Below are 23,211 nucleotides of genomic sequence, written 5' to 3' on the forward strand. Positions count from 1 at the left end.
AACCAAGTGGGACGAACGCCGAACGTGACCCAAAATCGTGAATAGGTGTACGCGCGTGTTTACATACGTCTCGTAAAAGAGCTTTTGTATTTCGAGAACTCGAAGACGCTCTTACAGCCTTAAGACGACTATGCCTTAAGCTTCTCCCGTTTATCAAAACAGAAGCGAAGTAGACCATCTGCCAACGTTGTTCCTTCCCCGTATTTTCATCGAAGATCAAAGATTCACCGGAGGCAATGCATCGACCCCCGATTTACCGAGTATACTGTACAACGCCGCCAGCTAAACGTTGCCAGTGTCACCTGCGTAATGGATCCTCGGAGAAGAAAGAGAAGCACCGGGAGGCAGTTTCAAGAGATGCAAATACCGATCGATCAACGGAGATTACTCTTCGTTGACCTAGACGTTTCGTGGTCGAACGATCTGAAATCTAGGCGATCGTGATAAAAAGCTTGAAGAAAGAGGAGACGTAGGAAGGGGCTCGTAGTGTCTCAGCTGTCAGCGAGTGACAGCGGTTAACAGTATCTGGCCCCCACTTCGTGTGAATTATATGCGAGCAACGCGTGATTCACTTCTCTGTCGTTTTGTGCTGCAGGTGGGTGTACGTATTGCGGCCTCTTGCACGAGTTGGTTGTCAGTCGCCAAGAACTAAGCGGCTGAGTGCGAAGCGAGGGCAGTGCTCCTTTGCTTGACAGCCGTTGACAAGAGGGTGGTGGTCTAACGGCACTCGGTACACGGATGTTCGTCTGCTTCGGAAGCACCGATCTCTTCTGTTGACCGTGCGTAGGTGCCTTCAATTACCGTGATCGTTGGCCTCGAAAGAAGCGCGGCGATTTCGCCCAACGATTCGTCGGGTTAGGATGATTCGCGGCTCGAGGAGAACTCGCGACGTCGATAACTCCTCGACGGGATTTACGAGGAATCCCGCTTTCCAGTCAAGATTCGTGTGGTTGTTGTCTTTTACAGGATCCAATCGCGATCGGTTATGTAATCGAACACGATGGTCCGCAACGTCAGGGTCCTTTTTATTCCGTTGCATCTACAACTCGGACGTTCGCGTCCATTTATCGAGGCTCGATAGTATCGGAAGTATACGAAGCGGGAGGGCCGATGCGCATTACAGTTACTTATGCGTTCATCATACGCTTATGTAATGACATGCGCTCGCTCTCAGGCTTTTTGTGGGTGTACGTGCTCGTATCACGCGAAAGGGCTCCGAGGTTAATGACCGAAACACGGTGGGGAGTATGAAGGGAGGTCATCGTCGAAAAAGTACCTCGATTCCAGGTTTGAACCTTCGCGTTCGTGCACGCTCATGCGATACGTACGTTCGCGGAATGCTACCTCCGCTTCGCTGTTAAACGAACGAACCTCGAACTCGATCATTTATTATCAACAATCTCTCAATCTCGCAGTCCTGCATGAAAGAACTAGAAAAAGAGAAAGGAAATTACACCGGGCAATCTTCTAACGCAACCTGCCCCGTTCCGCGGAGAAATCATAATTGCATCCAATTCATCCACCCACGGGAGGCCAAAAGAAGCAGGCACGTTCCTCGTAAAATTTCCTGCGCCTCATCATCCATACTAATCAACCGCTAACGAGGAGCAGTAGGGCTCGTGTTAGGAGATCCTCTCGCGGTCGCGGCAAAATCCGCGCGGCTTCGGTTAGCACCCACGCTCGTTGTCCTACGCCAATGAAAGGAGAGAGGAGCGAGAGGAGTCGTCGAGCCAGAGGAAGGACCGGTTCTCTCTCCGTTCGTGCGAGGTCCCTTCTACTAACCCATAGGCTCGGTCCGCGGGGCCTCCACTGGCCCTCTAGACCCCTCTGGACGTTGCATCGTCTCGTTCGCCCGGTCCTCTCCGAGCCAGCGTACTAACTTCGGAGTCGAACGGCTTCCCTGCGAATTACCGCTGTGGACCGCTCATTACCGCGTACCTCGTGAGCGGTCCGGTGAACTTCGAAGCTGGAATAACTTGCCAGCCGCGATCGTGTCTCTGGAGATTTCAACGCTAGGCGGAGCAGCGAGCTGGTGATTTCAACGCGTGCAAAGTTGTTCACGACTTGCAAGTGGTTCATACATATATATATATATATATTTTTCTTTTTTCTTCGTAAAGTTTTTTGATCGTTGAATCACGAAGTTAGGCCTGTGTTATAGGTCGTTACGGTTATACGATTCTTTTTCATTTTTTCTCTTCAGAGAGGCTATTGCTGTTTCATGTTCTGAATTTTTCTGTTTGTCATCGCGGAACAATAACAAGGACTAAATATGTATCAAGGAAATAATTATATTCGTTTCTCTAGATCGTTGCCCAAAGATACATTCGATGCTCCTTTCGAAGCGTTTGCAGGTAGATTGCATCAGAATCGGGGCCCCACGGATCATCAAGGTCTACCTACATCGAATCGCTTGCTTAATTCGCTGAATCAGGCGAACGAGAGCGTCCATGCCGCGGTTCGTGATCGCGTCATTCGTTCCATACGACTCGCTGGTCTGTGCGACGTAACTCAGACGATGCCCTGGTAAAACGAGTATTCGAGGCAAGAAATTCTGCTCCCCAGCTGGCTCTTAGAATCGAACGAACGAATCGGCGTTCTTTGATTGCGCTCGTGTATAGAAACGCGGTCGCCGTAGGAGGTACGAGCTTTTCCTCCCTCGGACTTGACGCGATGAAGCACGCAAGGGGCTCGATAACTCGCGGTTCCATAGTTACGCAGCGGGGCGATACCGATCGGTCGATACGTCATTCCCGATAACTTCTTTTCTTGATAAGGAAGCTGGACCGTGGCAAGGCAAACTCGCGGCTCTCTAGCAATTAATAGATTCATCCCGCGTCTACGTTCCCGTTCAAATTTATTTCTGACTGCGTAGACGGCGCTTTAAATTGCGTCGGAGCGTCAAACACGCGGTAATAACGATATTACTGTAAAATGCGGCACTACGTGACTTCTTCTTCTCGTCAATACTCGTCCGGTGCCTTTCATTTTTTCTCCGCGTATTCCGTTTCGTTGTCCGGCGTATCCATGTACGGAAGTCTCACGCTGATAAACTCGATTAAGTTGATTTCACGAGCGAATCTCGTGTTTGCTTAAACGATTAATAACGTCCCGCGGAATCTTAATGCCGCGGTCTCGTCTTGCTCTCCGTTCGTTTGTCTGCCACGGCGAGAATAAAAATCCTCCGAACCGTTGCCGTTCATACCCTGAACACACCGTATTATTCTATGCACGAGTTCCTCTAGCGGCGAATACCGACAAGGTCGAGTCGCCCGCAGCGTTCGCCCCCTCCAACACCGCCTCTTTCCGCGTTAATTAATCAGTTCCCCTTCGTCGTATTCCGCGAGCGTTGCCGATGGCGCAATCGGCGAGGTACGGTTCTCGTGGCGCAACGCGACGCTTCCACGTGCACGATCCATCGATACCGGTTAGAACCGAGCAGCTGCACCGAACAGTTTACGCCTATTACGCCCTTCGTATGCCGGATCGATTTGTCTATCCGTTAATTAGCGCCTTGCCCACGCTACGCCGATCTATAAAGTTCGAAACGCCATTCCGTTCGAGCGAAATTATTCGAGACTCGCGCGCGCGGAAACACCCGGACGCTCGTTCCACCCGGATATCGTCGCGATACCGATGCATTGACTCGATAATCGTCCATTTTCTTTTCGCGTTTATCGCCATACAAGAGCAGGAAAGAGCGAAAGACCGCGCTACGAGGAATCACCTCGGGGCCGTTACTCCAGGAAATCGTACACACCGCGTGTACGCATTTGCAACGCGCGTACGAGAGAGCCTGCTGGCTGATTCTTTTCGACGCACTCGCGCGTATGCCAGGCAGATAAGGTCTGCGATGGGACCGTGGGAGGAACGAACCGCTCTGCCTCGATCCCTCGGGCCTGAGAGCATTTTCTCGTTCCCAGCCGCGACCTATTCCGCGGGACGAATTTATTCGATCGGCCCTCGATGCTCTGCGCACTGCCTCTTCCGAATACACGCATTGCTCCAAGGAAATCGCACAACATTCCAATCGAATGCGCGACCATTAACAGATTCAGGATGTATAAACTCTTCCCTTGCTAAAGTTCTTGATGAAATTTCTTGGTATGAATTTTTACTCGCGAATAAAAGACAAATTGTCGTTATGGAATAACATGGAACAGCATACCCATCGCACTCGACTTTTTCGATAGATCATTATATCTCATTTAATTTATTGTCGTAACAAATCTTCTTCTGTAAATGACTGAAGTTGCGAAAATTTAGAAAGGTATGCGATCGAGTCAGGTCCAAGGTCGAGATCGTGCACCTTCGACCCAACGAGATCGCGATTAACCGACGCCGCCGATCGGGGCAGCGAATTAGAGAAACACAATAGCCTATCACGCGATCGATCGATCGGGGGAGCAAGCGTGTCCGATTTTTCTCTTTCGTCGGAGATATATGATCCAGCCGATCGTTTGAGGTATCAGCGGGATCTCGCGGGCCGAAGAAATATGCAGATAGATAATCTCCGCGGCAACAAATGGACGCGCGATTCGACGCGCCGTAAAACTGCACACTGCCGGATGAAAGTGCACCCGACCGCGTGCTATCGAATCGCATCGCCGCGGAATAATTGCTACCGAACGTAGAGAATGGTAAATAACAAATTGCGACGGCCCGATTTTTCTCGTTCAACCTCTCCTTTCCGCTATTGACTATCTGAAGATCTGTACGATGGAGTGACACTTGAACCGTCGAGCAAACTGATCGAAGATCGAGGACGAATCCGGCGTGGAATCGAATCGCGATCAACGTCGGTCGCATTTCACGGGGCGACGAATCCGACGGAGGCTATTCGCGAGAAAACGATCGATAAGAATCGATTCCGAAACCCTAGTACTCGCGAGCTTCCTGGTGTTAGATTCGATGTTTACGATGAAACGCGAAACAAGTGATTGTACAATATATTGCAACGGGAATATGTAAGTACGCTTTCGTACATTGGAATAGCTGCTAGATAAAAAAAAGACACAATAATTGACGTAGGTTATTAGGAAAACGATCGATCAATCAGAATTTTCTACTCAGAAGATGGCAGAAACTGTTTGCAAAATCTGAATCATTTGAACTATTCATGAAGATAAATAACAATACATAGAATGGGAAAATTAATGATGTGGATATCAAGATTAATCGAAACATTATTGCGACGATTACTGCGATAGATTGTTAATAGTCTTGTAATTAAAATAATGATTCAGGGCGCGGAAGAGCAAGAAAGAAAGGGTTAAAATTTCAGACTCAGTAATTCTGAATAGTTTCGATAATTTCTCGACGATTTTTCAAGTTTGCTTAATTTCTCGCAAGCGCTCTATTGCTTATAAATACGGGTAAAAAGGATACCGTAAAGCAATTTGGGTTACAAGTACAACATTCGAGATGGCGATGCCGTGCGTTATCGTTGATCCTGGATGCGTCCCTCGCATGAAAGTACGCGTTAATCAGCGAACGCTATACGGGCTTAATGTTTCATACGTATAACCGGGCAACGAAGCACCGGCCAAGTTATGGCACGGACTTTCGAAAGGGAACACGAGCCCTCGATCGAGCCAGCGAGAGACCAAAGCGAAGAAAATTACGATCCGTTCCTCCGAGCGTTTGACCAGCCGTGCACGTTTCGTCGTATTTCAACGCGTCGCGTCGTTTCCCTTCTCTCGTTCACTGTGTTCGTCGTCTTCTCGTCCCCTTCCGCGATCGTACGTCCTCAGGTCGACTCGCGAATGATCGCGTTAATAAGGGCAATAAGTTTCACCGTCGGCATCCTGCTATCCTGTCTGAAAATAAAAGAATATTTACGCGCTGTGCGAATGATAATTTTCGACCGGGCGTAACACTTTTGTGTTCCGTGTCGCTAAAATTGGATTCTTATAAATTTTGGAAATTTGAAACGTGTCGGGGATATCTTACGATGGCGTTCAGCGTGATATCTCTTTGGGAGGATGATACTTTCTAAAGGATTACAAATGTGTACAATCAAAGAAACTTTAACAAAGAAAATTGCGAAAGATTAAAGCGAAAATTATTCGAATCGAATTCAATTTTATGAAGAATGTGGTGCTATTGCGATATTTATTGTCACGAAAACACTATAGTGAAGTAAACGTCGTGTTACGTCAAACGAATGTTTAATGATCGACGTTCCCTGGTATCGGCACGATAAAAATCAATATACCTTGTCGATCAGTGGCTGGGCTGTTTTGCGACTGCGTAAAAGTCCCTATGTACTTTTGCGCGACCCACAAGCCTGTCGTCACGTGCAAATATGCGTGTTCGTCTGTTGAAAAATCTGCTTTGTTCGTGCGCTATTGAAATCAGCGTGGAAGTAAGCTCGGTTATCCTTCTCACGCGCCCTCGAATTCTTCGATTTATCGACGTGGTCCGTGCTATGCACGTTCATCTCCGTTAATTGATTGTTATTAATACGCGCGTTATCGTTCCCGCTAACGGAGTCGAGATGCTTTGATAAATAGACTTTGAAACGTTATCCTGTTACCTACTATAAACGAGAACTCGGTGGCACTTACCTTGAACAGTTACAGTCGCACCTGAAGACGATCGCTGAGGCATCCTGGATTAATCGTGGATATACTTTCCTCGTAATTTCATCCTTGAATCGTGCAACTTACTTCTCTTACGAGTGTTTGCTCGCTCGCTATCCGTACACGCGAACTCAAGTGGAAATACCTGGTTTGGAATGTGTGATGAACGATTCGATGGTAATCAAAACGATGGTACAGAATTTTATGGGAGGACCGTATATCATAAATAACGTTCGAAGTTTCAGCTATTAACTACCACAATCGTCTACTACAAAATCGTGGTTAGTAACTGAGCATTCGAATAGCAACAACTCAAGGAAGCTTACGACCATGGAAATTTAAAGCTCACTATTCCTTCGGGAAGGACGAGAGTTACACCCTCTCGTAATATCAAACGCATTAACCTACTTTAGCCGCTATAACGGCCTAATAGACTTTTCCATGAGCTGTACAAATGAAAAACCCGCTATTCTATTGACGTTATATAGGAACGACGTCCTACGCTAATGGATGTACAGCATTCGTAGACATCTCTCGGAGAATACCAGCAGAATGTACACGTGGCCTGCATTTTCTTCGAGACCCAGCTACCGTTGGAAGCAACCAATCCGGCCAACAGGGGCCTACGCAGACCCATGGCACGGCCCTGCCACCAACGCTCTCGTGCCTCGGGGGCTGGATCATAATTCTGACCGGCAGCAACAGAAGAAAAAAAATCGAATCGCGGCCAGATTTCCATTCCGCGGCCCACGGATTCTCGTGAAACGCTTCCTTCCAGCCCTCGTATTCCTGTCTGCGAGCTGCATTGCAGGCTCGTCGTCGCAGCCTGAATATTTATAATTCGTGTCTCCGAGCAACGGTCGTCCATGACGAACGTTGGGTCGGTAATGTTGCCTGGATTAATAGGGCTTTTAAGAGGTACCCTAGCTGTCTAGCTCTCCCCTATCTTTCTCCGATTTACACGCGTCGAGCTGCGAGTTGATATTCCTCTTAATCTCAATTTACGATAACAAACGCGGCCTCCAGGGCGTTCACGATCTGAACAGAATTAACGACACTGAAAATAAGCGTGCTAATCGTGTCATTCGAAGTTTATACGTAATCGTAAATCGTAAATCGTGATCCATAGTACTCACACGTATTGTGATCTTTATGAAAAAAAAGAGAGAGGGAAGAAGCTATGCTTCGGCTTCTTTCTCTGTGATCTGCAATTTATCAAACGGATGTATAAAATTTTCATAAGATTGACGATTTAACTATAAGATTCACAACTCCGGACCAAGACATCACGATTATTTGCTCGTCGTAAGTTAAAGCTTACTATGGGGACGTTAATTATCGATCATTCGGCGGCAGGCCTGAGTTCTGAAACACACTCGCAAGAACTTCTTCTTTATTTTTCATCGTCTCTGAATCCTCGTACGGTCGTACACGGCCATCTCGCTCGTTCGTCATAACGAAAGCCCCTTTATCGTCTATCGATCTGGCTTTTTCGCTGTCTCCGGCGGTAATTGCCTTCCATCCTGTCGTTTTGCTCGCTCGAGGACAGTGCTCGCGTTGAATTTACCGCTCGGAGCGATCGAGAAATAGACGCGGGGACACGATAAGCCCTCTCGTATCTTGTCTCTGGTATTCTACGGCCGGCCGTTTAACCTCCTCCCGCATTCCTCGTCAATTTCTTTTTCCGAGGCCCGCTGTCGCCGCGAGGAACGCGACCCGCGCACGCTGACCTTCATTGTTTTTCCATCGGCTTCTTTACTTCCTTTTACGATGCATCGTGAATCGCACGCCGCCAATTGCGCTCCAGCCTCTCCACCGGAATGAATCCTATCAACCAATTATTCGAGATCCGTGGATACAGCATCGTTGAAGTATAACCAAATCGGTTGCTATTTCGATGGACAACGCAAAAGAAGAATTAATGCCTCCTTGCCGTCACAGGATATTGATAACGTCAAGGGGATGTGTTCTCATTAACATTTTAATTCGAATGTTCTTTGTAGTCCACTGTGTAGTTCACAGCAATTTCTGGGACCTTTCATCGCACCTCTCTCAACATTTATCATTGCGAAAGAATTATCTAGTTATTTATTTCGTCTGTATCTCTCGCCTCGAAATTCCTCGTGCAAGAATTCGTTGTCAGACTGTATGGTAATCCATATAAATAGCGAATCTCGAGGAGAGACTTTCACTCCTTTAATCGTGGAGTTGGTATCGCGCGACCAGCATCATCGAAACGTCTTTATCTCGAAAGCAGGTTGATAGATGCATCGGTGCCGCCATTAATTCCATACTGCGCCTGATTAAAATAGCGCGCGCGCGCGCGCGTATTACAGGCGAATTAAAATCCGACTCTCGAGTGCTCGCTCTCGATCGTTCCCCTAACTAACACGTGCGCGTCGGCCGCATTAATTACGTGATGTAACGCGAATAACGTTCACGAGCCGGTCGTTCAAGCCATTTTTTTCTTCTTTCTCCCGTGAACTTTCTGATTTACTCTGCCCACGATCGTCTAATTCTTGTTCCAGCATACGGAAGACAGTGAGATTTGTTGCACTTCCTGAAAATGCTGCATCTATATATTTTAGCATCTATTTTTTTAATGGAAATGTGCATTGACCAATTTGAAAGCGCAAAATGACTACAGTGTAGCAATAGACTCGTTAATATCGGTGGTATCGGACGTGAATTTATGCGATTCGATAGGACGCGCAGAGCTGGTGCATTAAAAGCTGATATCGTTCGGTTGATGGCGTTACGTAAAGAACGATTTACGGTAATCACGGGAGCTGTGTCGAACAGCTGGATCAAACTGCTGCCGGAAACCGCGAAGAATGAAGTGTACCGGTTAGATCTCGACAGATATTTAATTTGGCATCGTTTAAAAGTGTAAGCCGAAGGGAAACATTTGTTTTATACGACTGGCGTGCACGGCTAACTGCGCTTAAGTAATCGTAATTACACGTGGATTACTATTCTTACGAAACGTATGCAACGTTTTTCTAAAACAGTTAACAGTTCTCGCGGCGAAATAAAAGATTCGTAAATGTTTACTTCCTGATCGGAGCCTCTAATTGAACCGCTGGATCTACTGTTAGACTGTCATACAGGAAATTAGCGGCGGCTCATCGTTTCTCGTTCTCTGCGAATATGCACCATCTCTAATGCTATTATAAAGAATAATAACTTCCAGAATCATGACTCTACCTTTAAACAGATAATCCTATTTTACTCTATGAATTAGCGATGAATCGATTGACTTGAAATCTAATTTTGCTTTAAGTAATGAAAACAAATTTACACGAAATAGGAAAGTCTTCTGAAGAAAGACACTGTATAATCTGTGCAACGAGACGAGAGAGTAGACATAAACAAAATACGATTGCTGCAGCTATTGGTTGCCGTCTAGTAACACTCGATTGTAAGTAGTTTTGTTTATGTCTACTCTCTCGTCTCTGGCAGATTATAGGTATCCACCGCTTCACAAACGCCATTCCTTACGTTCCTCCCTGACACTTAATCCCGGCATTCCGCGTCTTTAATGCGACGACAAATTTCTTTAGCGCCTCCGATACGCGCGTATCCACTTCCTCCGCGGCATCTCGCAACCGTCCTTGGTCTTTGGAAACGCGATACTCCGCGTCGCTGCAGATTCTGTGAACTTCGTCGAGTTGCGCGCTTGTCGAAAGGATCCCACTGTTTGCGAGCTTGCAATCCGACGCGACGCGATAAAGCCGGCGCAAAGAAGGCGAGGAAAGACGCAGCGGCGCGCGAACAGGGAAAACAACCCTCGAGGACGAACGCGTGCACGTTGCGAATGAATCGCCGCGAATTTATCACGGCGAAACTCAAGGCGACGATCTCGCTCGACCGGCAATTAACGCCGGTGATTTAAGGACGTACAAGCCGAGATTCAACGTCGTCGCCTCTCTTTTTCCTTTTCGCACGCGTAATTCCGCAACCATATCCCGTATCATCACGGTTCATCTTCTTCTTTTATCGTCTTTCTCGGTTCTCTTGTCTTTCTTCTGCGTGTGGCTCGCCAAATGGCTCGTATTGCGTACGATCTGTTTCTTGTACTTTCGTTTTTGGTTGTTGAACAGTACGGTTCGTTTTACTTGATTCGACTCGACGTATTTCCCCCAGTTCAACTGCGTTCCATTCCCATTCGAGCGCGTTACGTCTCGTTACGTTCCATTCAGATTCGTTCTGTCGTACGCGCGATTCCAGCCCATTCAACCATGTTGGAGACCATGCTGCTCGTTTTGTCCGCCGCTCTCGTAACGATCTGATAATTTAGGCACGGCTTGCGTGTACGAGTTTCGTTCCGCGTTCCGTTTTCACCACGCGATGAGTTTATTAACGTTTCTACCGCAGAAACCAACCCTCTTCGAGTATTCAGTGTATCGATCTTATCACGGTGCATTTCAATTTTTAAAGTTTCAAGGATCCAAAATTTGGGAATGTCAAAGTTTGTAAAATTGAGAAAAATTTCTACTCAATTGCTTTGATACGGAGAGCATTTGTTTCGGGATAGATCGCATACGAAAAACACAACGATATTGCTTGATCTTTCAAATTGTTGCTGAAACCTCGAAATTGCAGAGCTAACGTCCAAAGATCGTCGACCATTACCAAAATGGCAACAGTGTTCGTAAAAAGAAATATCAAGAACGGTGTATTAGTACGTAAAATAACCGTGTACAGCGGACAAGAATTATTGGGTGCACGAGCATTTTTGATGATCCTAACTGAGGAAATTACACGTTCCCTTGGAGATTTACCTACATAATGTATTCGCCACGTATACGACCAAGAGACACGCACTCGAAAATTCCAAATCTCATTAGTTCCCTACATAATTTCCATTTGGAAAACATCACGATAATTTTTAAAGAAAAAAAAGAAAAAGATTCATTCATCGAAAATAATGTCTGTAAACACAGTCATCGCGCTACTGGCCTGATTTTTCTAATGTTCTCTATTTGGCGCGTTCTCCTGCTTAAAGTTTTGACGGTTCCGACAGGGAAAATTACACGTTCCGGAACAGGGTTGCGTGTTCGCCCAAGGAATCCGGTAGGATATGATTACAGCTACTATTATTAAACTATTACTAAGAACCGGTGCAGAAGAGCGGATATTTTGTTGTCAGACGCGATGCAACTCACTCGCGAGTACAAAGGAACCATCGTAATTGGACTCGTTTCTACCAGTTTGCGTTCCGCGAGACAATTTGCGTGAGGGAAAAACGATGCACGAGTAGCACGTTAATTCGCTAAACTGACCTACCTAGTCCACGAATCTTTGGAACAAAGAAAAACCAAGATTATGTAGAAAACGCAGAATCGTTGGAACAAAGAAAAACAAGATTACGTAGAAAACGCAGAATCGTTGAAATATAGGAATTCGCAGTATATTTGTACGAAACGACAGGCATTTCGAATCCCAAAGGATCATAATTCTGTCATGTGCGTCTATTCAGGCTCGTTTCTTATTACGTGAAACTACAGCGCCGACACGCCCACCATAACGAATTCAATTTAACGCACGCTAAAGATCGTGAGTTCCTGGTGTATACGAGACCTGATAGCGGGCTTTTATATTCAATTTATTAGCTTTAAACGCGGTTGCTCGGAGCTGTTTACGATTCTCGGCCGCTACGTTTTGTCGAATTCGTGTCTCTGCGGCTCGTTGTCTATCGTCATCCAGCCGTCGTGGTTATTAAATATGATTAGCTTATTACGACTTGTCAATTCGCGTTCAATCCATTTATTAAGTCGCTCTACTTACTTTTCGTTAACGGCAGGCGTAGATCGAGGCACTCGAAACGATCTCTTATTATTAGTTTTTACGTATTGCTATGCATTGCGGTACACCAGCCGCATACTTTCGCTCGTTACAAAATCGTTCCGCCGCATTTTGCAACCCGTTGAACCGGCGGAATGCGTGCAGGCCGCTTGAGAACGCGTGGATCCAGCGAACTGGTAAGTGGAGCTCGAGATCGAGGATCATCCGCCACGATCGAGGAACGCCTGGAGGAAAAATCGCGGTGGGTTGAGTTGCATCGTGGACCAGATGATTTCTTCCATCTTCCTTCTCTTCTATATCGCTGACCTCACTGATGTACCGGTTTCACGCGTGCATAGACATAAATATACATGGTCATGGAGGCGTCGAGGATTTACCGGGCGAATTCCTTGTCCGCTTCTCACGTTTTCATTCGTATGTCCAGCCGTTGGGGACAGGATCAACGGACTGTGTCCATAGAAACGTTTAAGCGTTTAAGAGAATACGGCAGAGGAACGGCGGTGGATGCCTTCCGCCAACGTCATCGATCTTGATCGCGCGGGGCATACAACGACAACGATTGTGTGCTCGGACGCGAGCGGTTCCCGGGTTAACGTGGAAGAATCTAGAACGGCTTATTCGTATCACGCAGCGATCGCAGGATACGTCGTGATAACTGATGATACACGGCCGATTGTTCGGCCAGCCGCAGATCTTCGGGAGCATTCGGCTGACCCACATCTCACTGCCGGATGACGGTCAATATGACGCGTTCCCGTTCCAACGAAACCGTCTCGCGGAGGCCACGCGTGGGTAGCAATTTTTCATCAGCGACAAATGAAAGCAATCCTTTATTCGACTTCTTTGAGCCACGAGCGTGTCAGGAGCAACCGAGTCATCCTTTGTAATGCGGCTTTGAGAGCATGCCAAAGTTCATCCGACTTCTTTTGATTAAAGAGTTAATGTAGAATGTAGGTGTTTAGTCGAGAGCAACGTTTACCCATGCTCGTAATAAAGCATTTGTCATATCATGCACGATATGTCCAACCTACTTTTCTGTTCTAATACAAGAAGATCGATGTTCTAAGTGGTACTAGAAACAGAAGTTTATGGGCCTATTAACAAAGATAAAATACGATTACCGTAAAACTGAAAGCTACTACATAATTCCAGCGCCAATTTCGAATCTCCCTTAATTCATGTCTAGATCATGGTCCATTCATCCTCATTAGCAAGGCGCTACCGAGGCACACCTTTCTCATCCACAGACCTTACTACACGGCACATATAAGTCAAGAACGACGCTCGATAGTCTCGATAAAGCAGCATTGGCGCGACTCATCGCGCCTCGTTCCTCGTGATCGCGAGCGAAAGGTTAAAGCGAGCTCGTTGGATTTTATCGCGGACACGCCTATAGCGCCCGATTCGTCGAGTTTGCACTTAAACAATGTACTTTCCGCGCGTGAACAAATTGATTAGTGTGTACGGTGGTGGCAGTCGTAAAAGGTGCGTGGTCGAGTCGCGATCCGATAGATCTCCGGGGATCTAGATTCCCAGGAATCTATATATACGGTGCGCGTGCACCGAGTGAAAGCTACGGTATGTTGTAATTTACGCGTGACCGTGGTCGATCAACGGTGATATCCGTAAAACCGAGACTAATCGCGAACCGTTCCGCGTCGGCTCTGTGGCTGCGTTCCTGATTAACGATTTTAATTTAAATTGGTACCGTTTCGCGGTACACCGTCAGGATCGTTCGACTACTGTCTTAATTAACCTTCCGACCATTCAATTAGAAGGCTGTCTGCTCGGCTTATTTCCTCCATAAAGCGGTAAAAAGTGTACGCGTTCGTCGATGAAAAAGGACGCGTGAGAATGTTACAAGTTTTTGCATATTCCGGTAAATTGCCTCGGGACAGTCGAATTTATTGGTCGGAAGTAATGTTAATCCACGGAACGTAAGATCCTCGGAATGTGAGGAGTTGCTTCTGTAGTGTAAAAGACGGTGGTGTAAGAAACGCGGGGAACCGGGACTCTGAAAACTGGATCTTACTTCCGTACGAGGTAAGATGCGCGAAAGAAATTGGTGAGGTGGAGAAAGAATTCGGATAAACTTATTGTAATGGCTATCGTACAAAACTAATAAAAACCTCGAGAGGAAGATACAATTATCAAAGTGGCTCACTGAATGACATTGACGATTATCACGTAGGGGAGAACGCTTGGATGTTAAAGAGGAAATTGTCTGGCCTGGATGTTTCAATTGACAGATCGGTTATGCTATGTAAAACCGAAAATCTAAGTTCTAATAACTCAGTTAATAATTCAATTACTTTTATCTATCCTTTATAAAACATCGACACGACGATAAAAACGCAAACTAATGAACCTATTTTTACTGGTTTGCATAGGTGTATCCCGGATGGCGGGGACGTTGGTTACACGATGACGGAATTGCAGCCGTCGCCGCCAGGATATCGAGTCCAGGATGAGGCCCCGGGCCCACCTTCCTGTCCTCCAGGCTCCTACAAGTACGCGAGTCACGGCCATGGCAGCGAGACTGCCAATTTCAAGAGTACCTCGTCGTATCCTCAGGAAGGCTATGGCCTTAAGCAGAGTCCGTCTCGGACGGTGCCTCCTAACGAGTACTATCGGCGTAGAAACGACGGTAGGAGGTCCACGGAAAACGAGCACGAGGCTACCAACGCAGCGAAGAAAGCCACAGTTGCCGGTTACAACGAAACTTACAAGAAGAATACTGCGGGCTACAAGAACGACAGCGGGTACGTAACCTTCGATCGACTTTTGTTAGTCGTGTCATCTCTGCTGTCAGTCATTCTTATTGCCTTTTGCTTTTCGAGACATTTATCTTTCACGCGATGTTACATCTGAATTGACGCAACTCGCGTTCTTAAATCTTCGATCTTTTTAATTTTTTATATTTAGAATCATTGAACTTCCGAACGTAAAATCGTTGCATGCCGATTTCTATCGATTTTCTAAAGAAAATATGTTTCCAGTCATTCAAATCCTGTTTCTCTTCTTCGTTCGAGAATTCATTGAGGAATCGATCCGCCGGTTGCATCGAAATGAATTATTTTGCCCCATCTGTATCGGGGAACGAGTTTCCACGGTTAGCTCGCGCACTCTTTTATCGAGCAGCTTTTTGCAGGCAAGATAAGAGATACCGTTTGGCAGCCAATTAGACGTTCTCTGTATTAGTCTCGGCACACTTAGATTTCGCGATAGGTCAAACGTAGTGTTGCGAGCAGCGTGGTATCTCGTCGTTAGGAAGACGGGGTCCACGCACGACGTCGCAATTATAGCCTGATTATACACGTTTCCAGTTACGTTGAACTTGTTCGTCATTCCATAAATTACGCGGCGGCCACACATCCTGCTAATAAAGTGGTTCAATGACATCGCCGACGAGGAGAGAAAAGATCCGTGGTCAGCTACCGGGACTGTCGAGCGTCTCGCAGGTGATTCATCGCGCGGTGCGAGCGCTAATCACCGACTATTCGCTCTCGGTTCGCGTATAATTGCTCCCACGCGTACGATTCGTCACGACGTTTCCATAGATGTTGACTAGTGACCAAACACGATTCAACGCGCGTGCCATTAATGGACGTATTTCCTTGTTTGCACGAACAGGTATAGCGAGAGTCTTGGATTCGACAGTTACACGCTCCCTCTCAATGAAAGAGACGAAGCGTCGCCACCGCCAACACCGCCAGTCCGAGACGCGTCGAGCCTCAAAGGCGTCTGCTATGGCCCCGGTCACGAGAAGTACCCGTCGTGGCCGAGCGCGCCGGAGCGACACCCCGACGAGGATGTTCACAGCTCAGGACACAGCGGATCACATCGATCCAAGTCTTGGACCGATCACACCAACTACCCGAAGGAGAAGCCTGCCCAGTACACCAGACCGCACACGAAGAGGCCCAATCCTACGTTCACGCAGCAGGTAACGTATCTCTATGCCCATTCACAGTATCACGTCGTAGATCTCGATCGATTCGCCGCCGGTGGGAATTTTTCCCGATCCGATGCGTCAGCAGGCCGATAAAATCTCACGATCCGATTCATTCGGTGTACTTACTCGCACACGTGTCGGTGCAGCAAGCATTCCTTCGCGTCACAGGCGGTTACGAAATTGAAAACTCATTTGCAAGGAGGTGAAGCACTTTCGGTGTTAACGAGTCACGAGCGGACACCGGCCGAGCTTATCGTACCATTTTCGGCGCGCTTCTGGTTGCACGCGAAATGTTCCACGAGAGGACAGCGACGACGTGTGTCCGGGCACATGCAGAACCTCGGCCGAAGGAAGTTTAATTGGTCGAACCGTGTCGCGTTAAACATCGGTGGAACGACGGGCACGTCGGAACCTTGGTAAATCGCTACGTCCTAAAACGACGCGTATAATTAATCTCCCACACTCGCACCCTCCTTTCTCTCTCACGGTGACATAATCGCCGCGTGGTTGCGCCGGCGACTTCCTGAAAAGTAGGCCAACGATTTCGAGGCGAAGCGTTGTTTCGCCCGACCAGCGCCCCATGTCTCCTCCCAAGACTTTTAAGAATCCTCGTCTTGTACACGAATTCCAACGTTTCCAGGTACAGGGGAACGTTAATGCGCCGTAATTCATTCGACTTTCCTTTTGCTCAATTTAGAACTTCCTTATTAGCTGGACGCGTTTTTTGCTCACTTCGGTAATTAGCTCGTTGCCTGGTGGTTTATTTTAAACCGAAAGGCATTACGCTGACACTCGATGGGAAGAGCGGCTCGCGTGGCAAAAACTGAATACAGCTTAAGTTCAATTACGCACCGAGGTTCAGGCAAATGTATGCGCGGCCTGTGCTGATTGCGCAATCGATTACGCAGCCCCGCGGTACAACACTCGTGTACGCGAAGGCGGACGGACGAAAACGTTTCGAATACCACTCAGGAAAAACAACGATTTTCCTGTTGCAGCTGAAGACGGTGATGGAACGTTGCGAGAAGATCCCAGCGGAAACTTTCGAGTCGCGTAATAGAACCACCGTGGAAGAGGAATCAAGATTGTGGCCTCGCGTGGATCGCGAGGGCAAAGCTCTGGGTGATGCGGAGTATGTGGTGCCATCGCCTCCTGAACGCGAGCAACAAACGGCTCAGACCCTCAGCCATGCCGATTTGGAAGCCTACGTTAGAAGCTATCAGGATCCTCAGGTGTCCCAGGTAACGCTTAACCTTGGTCGTTCAACGTTTTCTCTTGCCAATGGATTAATGTAGTAATTGGATTCTGCTTTGGTTGGTAGGTGGACATTTACAGGGAAGCAACCCTAACACAAGCGGGCCTTGAAGAATACACGAGGGTGCAACATTCTCAGCAAGCTAGCTACGCACAATCAGAAGGTTATCACAGTTACGTTTCCAGTGTCGATTCTACGACGAACACTCCTTTCCTCGATAGGTACGATACTGGACAATTTATTCGATAATCGTTCGTTTATCTTGTGATGTAATATTTAAACTCAAATTGCTCGTGCAGGTTGAGAAGAGACAGCGAGGCAGTGGCACAGAGGCCAACCTCCACCTGGGAGGATACATCAAGGGAAGGAAGAGATAGCGTAGTGACGACGTCCAGCGGAAGCGCCTCGAGCAGCGAGACTTTGAAATGGCACGGATCGATGTCGGACGTGAGCGTGTCCAGCGGATTGCCAGCTCGCCAGGGCGCTTCGGATCGGTGGCATCACGGATCGATGTCGGACGTGAGCAGCGTTAACGGTGGAATTTTGCCTCAGAAACCTAACAACAGCTGTCATGACAAGTGGCAAGGATCTATGAGCGACGTCAGCACCAGCGGTTTATCTCCAACCACAAAGGGCAGGCACAGCGAAAAATGGCCAGACAAATGGCAAGTTTCGATGAACGATCGCAACAAACAGAGTCAGGGTAGATCTAGCTTGCCGGCTGTGATCAATCATTGCAACACATCGACCAACGTAGCAGACGTTTCGTCGACCGTTCGAGAGAGCAAGTGGCAAGAGTCGAACATCGACGAGGAATCTCTAGTGGATAAATCGCAGTCAGGATCTCAGTGGGACAATTCGGTGAGGATCGAAGGTGATAAGTATGGTTCACTGGCTCAACCGATGCCACAGAGTCCAATTCGTCAGCAGCTCGGTGCTGCGACTCCTCAGAGTCCCGAAAATTGGAACCCTATACATGGATCGATGTCGGATGTTAGTCAAGCGAACGGACATCCGTGTAGCAAACAGTTGATCGCTCACAGTGCCAGAGTTCAAACTCCACAAAGACACCATTCAGAGAGTGTGTTGTACTTGGACCGCGAACGAAATCAACGCAAGCTGTACCCTGTTAGCACTACTCAGCCTCAGGAATCTACGCAATCTTCAAGGTGTCGTTATAATTCCACATACCTCAAAGATCCCTTGTCCTTATCAAAAGTTTATTAAATTTGTATTCTTTCTTTCAGAATGGTGCCGGCACTGCCTCAACAGCCACAAATGTCAGTGGCGGAACGTATAAATGAACTGGAGAAGCAACAACAACAACAACAACAGATGCGTTACACTTACTTGGATCCAGAAAAGCGCCACAGGGTCTCTGACCCAACGTTAAAAGCTATACAAAAGAAAGCATTGCTTTCCTTCTACGAGAGACACCACCAGGCATCCTGGAGATCAGAACCGCAACTAGCCCAAGGAATAGCTCCTGCGCCTCAAAGCCCCCCTCCTCAGCCACCCCCTCGTCCTAGACCGTCTTCCTCGAGACGAGCGAGCTCCGCCTCCGACTACGCCAGTGGCACCTGGCGAGAAAATGGCAACAGGAATCAGAACCAAGGTAATGGAGAACTGTCGAGTCCTAAGCATCAGCACAGCAACAGCTGCGGTAGTCTCTCTACGGACTTGCTAGGTCCTGTGATAGTAGGACCAGCTATATCTATCGACGATTGGGTGCCAGAAAGGCCACCCAAAAAACCACACTTAAGAAACGTTTACAACGACCGTGTACCCAGTCCCGATTTGCCACCGCCATCTCCTCCTACAGTGACTGAAAACGAAGTTCACGATTGCGATGATCCACTGCCACCTCCGCCGCCAGAGCTCAGCGAAGATTGTTTCACTGAGAGCCAGCGCAAGCCTAGCAGCACGCACCATCAATCTGAGGAGACAAAGATTCGTGATAGATCTTGCGACAGACATAAATTAGAGAGACATTCGATGAGAAGGTCGAAACATGGTTCCAAGAGAGATCACGAGAAGTCCGGAAAGTCTTCCCCAAATTCGCCCGTAAAGACGGTGTCCCAGGAACAGGAGCAACACCAATTCGTTAGACCTGCCATAGCATTGAAGCATGTCGACTCCGAGATGGTGCTGGAGAACGGTGTTTCAGCTGGATTCGCCACACATAGAATGGTGGCTACGGGTCGGTCCAGTTTAAGATACCCATCAACACAGAAGTTAATGGTGAATGGTAGAGTAACGCCAGCCAGGAGAATATCGGAGGAGCGACCTTTCTCTAGCAGGCCACCGGCGCAACTACCTGATCTCATCTCGCAGCGATACAGCGACTCTGGGAACCAGAGACCTGCTCCTCAAGTACCCGTGGAACCGAGAATCATTCGGCAAGAATCGATGCGAGTGGACGGAACGCGAATCGATGTTTCTGGTTTACTCAGGAACGATTCGGCTCAGAGACTGGAATCCTCTTCTGGTCAGAGACCTCAGCCGCAAGTGCCTAAGAACGTCGATAAAAGTGCCTCGAGTAATCAATCTAATCAGGCAACGAGACCAAACTACCTGCCCGTGTCTGAGAATTCTAAGTGCGCGTCCAAATATCTAGAAGGTGGAAACCACAGTTTTGCAATTGGTAGTCCAGTGAAGACGGGCTACGAGGCCAATTCCAAAATGTTCCCGTCGGAGTCGAGTCCTCAGAAATATCACGAGCCCCCGAAATACGTGCCCAACCATCACCAACGTCACGGAGACGTGACACAGAGGAATTACTACGCCCTGCCCCCTAAGTACATCGACGCACCGAAACAAAAACCTCAACCTCAGTGTCCTACGGATAGATACGGTGGTACTGGTTCACCTAGTTCTCCTCCTCCACCCCTGGCGCCGCGACAGAACACTCCAGGCAGAAAATCGTTGCCACCTCCGCCGCGACCGGCACCTCCACATGCGCTACAGGGGTAAGTTTGATGCTTTTTTAATGACCCTCGTCATTTCTCTGGTATGACTCTTAAATTATTCTTCATTACGTGTACTTGTATGTATCAGCGACGCAGGAGCCTGTTAATAAGACTGAAGATCGTTGGTTCGCATCGAAGATATCGTAAGAACCATTATCTCGCTTTTCGGCGGGCATTAGGAATCATTACCTTTTTGTCGCGTTTTGTAATCTCGAGAATCTCGCGGGTTGTTCGTTTTACAGTCGTCAATTAAAGATTTCAGAGAGAGGGTCGAAACGTCTATCGAGAAAAGGCGCACGGTATGCGATCGTCGAAGAGCTTGAGCCACGGAACGCACACGATCCTGTAATTGCGGCGTAATTGAATGGTAAATGGTTGCTGCCACCGCTTGGCGCTCGCAGGATCGTCCATTATACGTATAGTGTCCCATCGTACGGACCCCTTATCCTGCGATCGATCAGTTGAATTAGAGGCAACCGCGGATACACCTTACCCTACGCTGTTGACGGGATGCTTATTAACGACCCTCGAAGATCGATAGATCACTCGTGAAATTGACGCACCGCGTCGCGAAAACGTTCGAGCTACATCCCTTGATGGCGTCGTTTCACCGAGAACCGTAAACACAACGCTTGCTTTTGATTTGTGGCTTGAGAAGAAACACGAAAAAATTTTGCTGAAATTCCATGAGGATCAGCGTTAATCATCATTCCTCTCATAAAAATACGTAATGTTTGTTTAATAATTTGCAAGTTTATGACACATAATCTGCGTGAACTAGCCGGTTCGAGCAATTTGCAACTTGTTCTCCTTATTAATGCTTCAGTACCGCTTTTTATAATCAATTGATACAACACTGTAAAGCCATAGCCTCAAACTGGAATTCGATTATGAATTCTCGAAGATTAAAACTAAAAGTAAAAAAATTTGCGAACCAGCTTCTCTTTAAGTACTCAATATTCGTACGAAAGAAACTCGTGGACTCCCCAGACCGAACATCGTAGAATCGTTACTGGCTCGTACGAGCCTTGAGCAAGAATTACCGATGGATTATCAAGCTACGAAGCCAGACGAGATCCCTTGATGCTCGTTTTTGTGCCGGTTTAAATCCAGGAACTCGTAAATCCCCGGGGATCAGCACCAGCGATGCCGATAGTTCGGCGAACTCTTGGCTCGCTCGTTAATTATTTTCTCGTTCGTCCGCTCGACCGAATCGTATGCATTACCATGAGATTATCATTGCAAATCTAACGGTGCCCATTACCGCGTTGATTTACGAGCGTGTGACTTTCCCTGAATCGCGTCCGGTGAGAGTCTTAAACGACATCGTCGCTGGCTGCCAGCGAATGACTCCTCGGAACTGTTCACGATCCCCGCTGGTTTTAATCGTCACGTCCACGTAAATTCACCATTAAACTCTGAAATCGTTATTCCCCCGCGAACCTTCAGCTTTTTATCTGCTTCATCTCTGCCGCGGGTTCTCTTTGTTTCCGCCGCGTCCTTGACAAAGTTGTTGCTTGAAACTCTTATAATCTTCAGAAGAACTAGGGGGGTATTGAACCTTAATTGCGATCGGTTACCTCAAAGATAGAAAACGCGAAACGAAGAAGGTACAACTTGTCTCGAACCTCGTTCAGACCAGTCGTGGTTGCAAGAAAAAAGTCGTCAGTGGCTTCCTTGCAACGCGAGTCTTTGCGTTCTTGAAAAGCAAGAACTCGGGCAAGGTCGATCGCACACGAAGCGCCCTGCCATCCGGAGGATCGTGGTAGCGCGTTTCACGGAAGCGGAGGTTCTCCGTGACCCAGCGCCTCTTTGTTCACCGGTCCATGATTTTTTGGGTCATGAGGCGCACTCTGACCAATTGCAGAAAGCAACGACGAGATTATACCTGAGATCGCGAACGACTTCATCCAAATGGAAGAAAATTAACGATGGATTAATAGTAATTGCACGGTTGTGGAGATTCACCGGTCGGACTCGTTCCACGGAGGGCACAGGATGTAGGCTCGATCTCACAGAGCGATAAGTCTTTTCACCTTTCTTTTGTTTCGTTCTCGCTCTGATTGGGTGACCAGCTTGGCTTCTGTGATGGTCGAGTTGTCGACTGCGACGAACGAGATTCCGACCCTGCGACACGGTTCGGGAAGCAAACGCTCCGCTTCGTTTTGACCTTCGACGGGAAGAGACAAGACAGAGAGATCTTCTGTACGATGAAGTTGGCAGGTATTTAACGTGGCTGCCGATTATTCTCGCCTGCCGCCTCTCCCTCTTTCTTTCGTCCGGGGTATTCAAGCGGAGGCTTAACCTTTCGGCTAAACCGAGCCACGAGGCAGAAATGTCAGAAAAAAGGTTACCGCGTGGCACCACGGGCGTGTTTGCCTGTTCTTCGGTGCTCGATTATGCTCGCCGTGGCACTGCTGTTCCACCACACGGATAGAAGAATTGAACGCGTGAGAATTCGTCGACTATTCGGCCTCGTCCAATAAGAAAGATCCCCGTGTGTAGCGGGTTAGAACACGATACAGTTCTATGTTTGAATCTTCTCTTAACTCTCATAGCAGACAACGGTAGACGCGTTCCACGCCGGTACTCAAGAAATCATGCGAATTTATTTTTCTTCGATAACATCTGGTCAGCATC

At 47.6% G+C, this 23,211-nt stretch overlaps 1 protein-coding gene across 2 annotated transcripts in view; it reads left to right on the forward strand.

Annotated features, from left to right (window-relative positions):
- Positions 1–23,211, forward strand: part of LOC100650079 — a 127,853-nt gene that overhangs the window by 59,831 nt on the left and 44,811 nt on the right. For both annotated transcript variants that reach the window (XM_048407627.1, XM_020864032.2), the window contains exons 2-7: positions 14,783–15,154; positions 16,026–16,338; positions 17,346–17,588; positions 17,669–17,823; positions 17,902–18,771; positions 18,850–20,571. In XM_048407627.1, coding sequence (XP_048263584.1) covers positions 14,817–15,154; positions 16,026–16,338; positions 17,346–17,588; positions 17,669–17,823; positions 17,902–18,771; positions 18,850–20,571 — 3,641 coding nt within the window. In that variant the 5' untranslated portion in view covers positions 14,783–14,816. The remainder of the gene's footprint in view (positions 1–14,782; positions 15,155–16,025; positions 16,339–17,345; positions 17,589–17,668; positions 17,824–17,901; positions 18,772–18,849; positions 20,572–23,211) is intronic.

The sequence above is a fragment of the Bombus terrestris genome, chromosome 7 (genome assembly GCF_910591885.1).
Source record: "Bombus terrestris chromosome 7, iyBomTerr1.2, whole genome shotgun sequence".
In the NCBI taxonomy this organism is placed as follows: domain Eukaryota; kingdom Metazoa; phylum Arthropoda; class Insecta; order Hymenoptera; family Apidae; genus Bombus; species Bombus terrestris.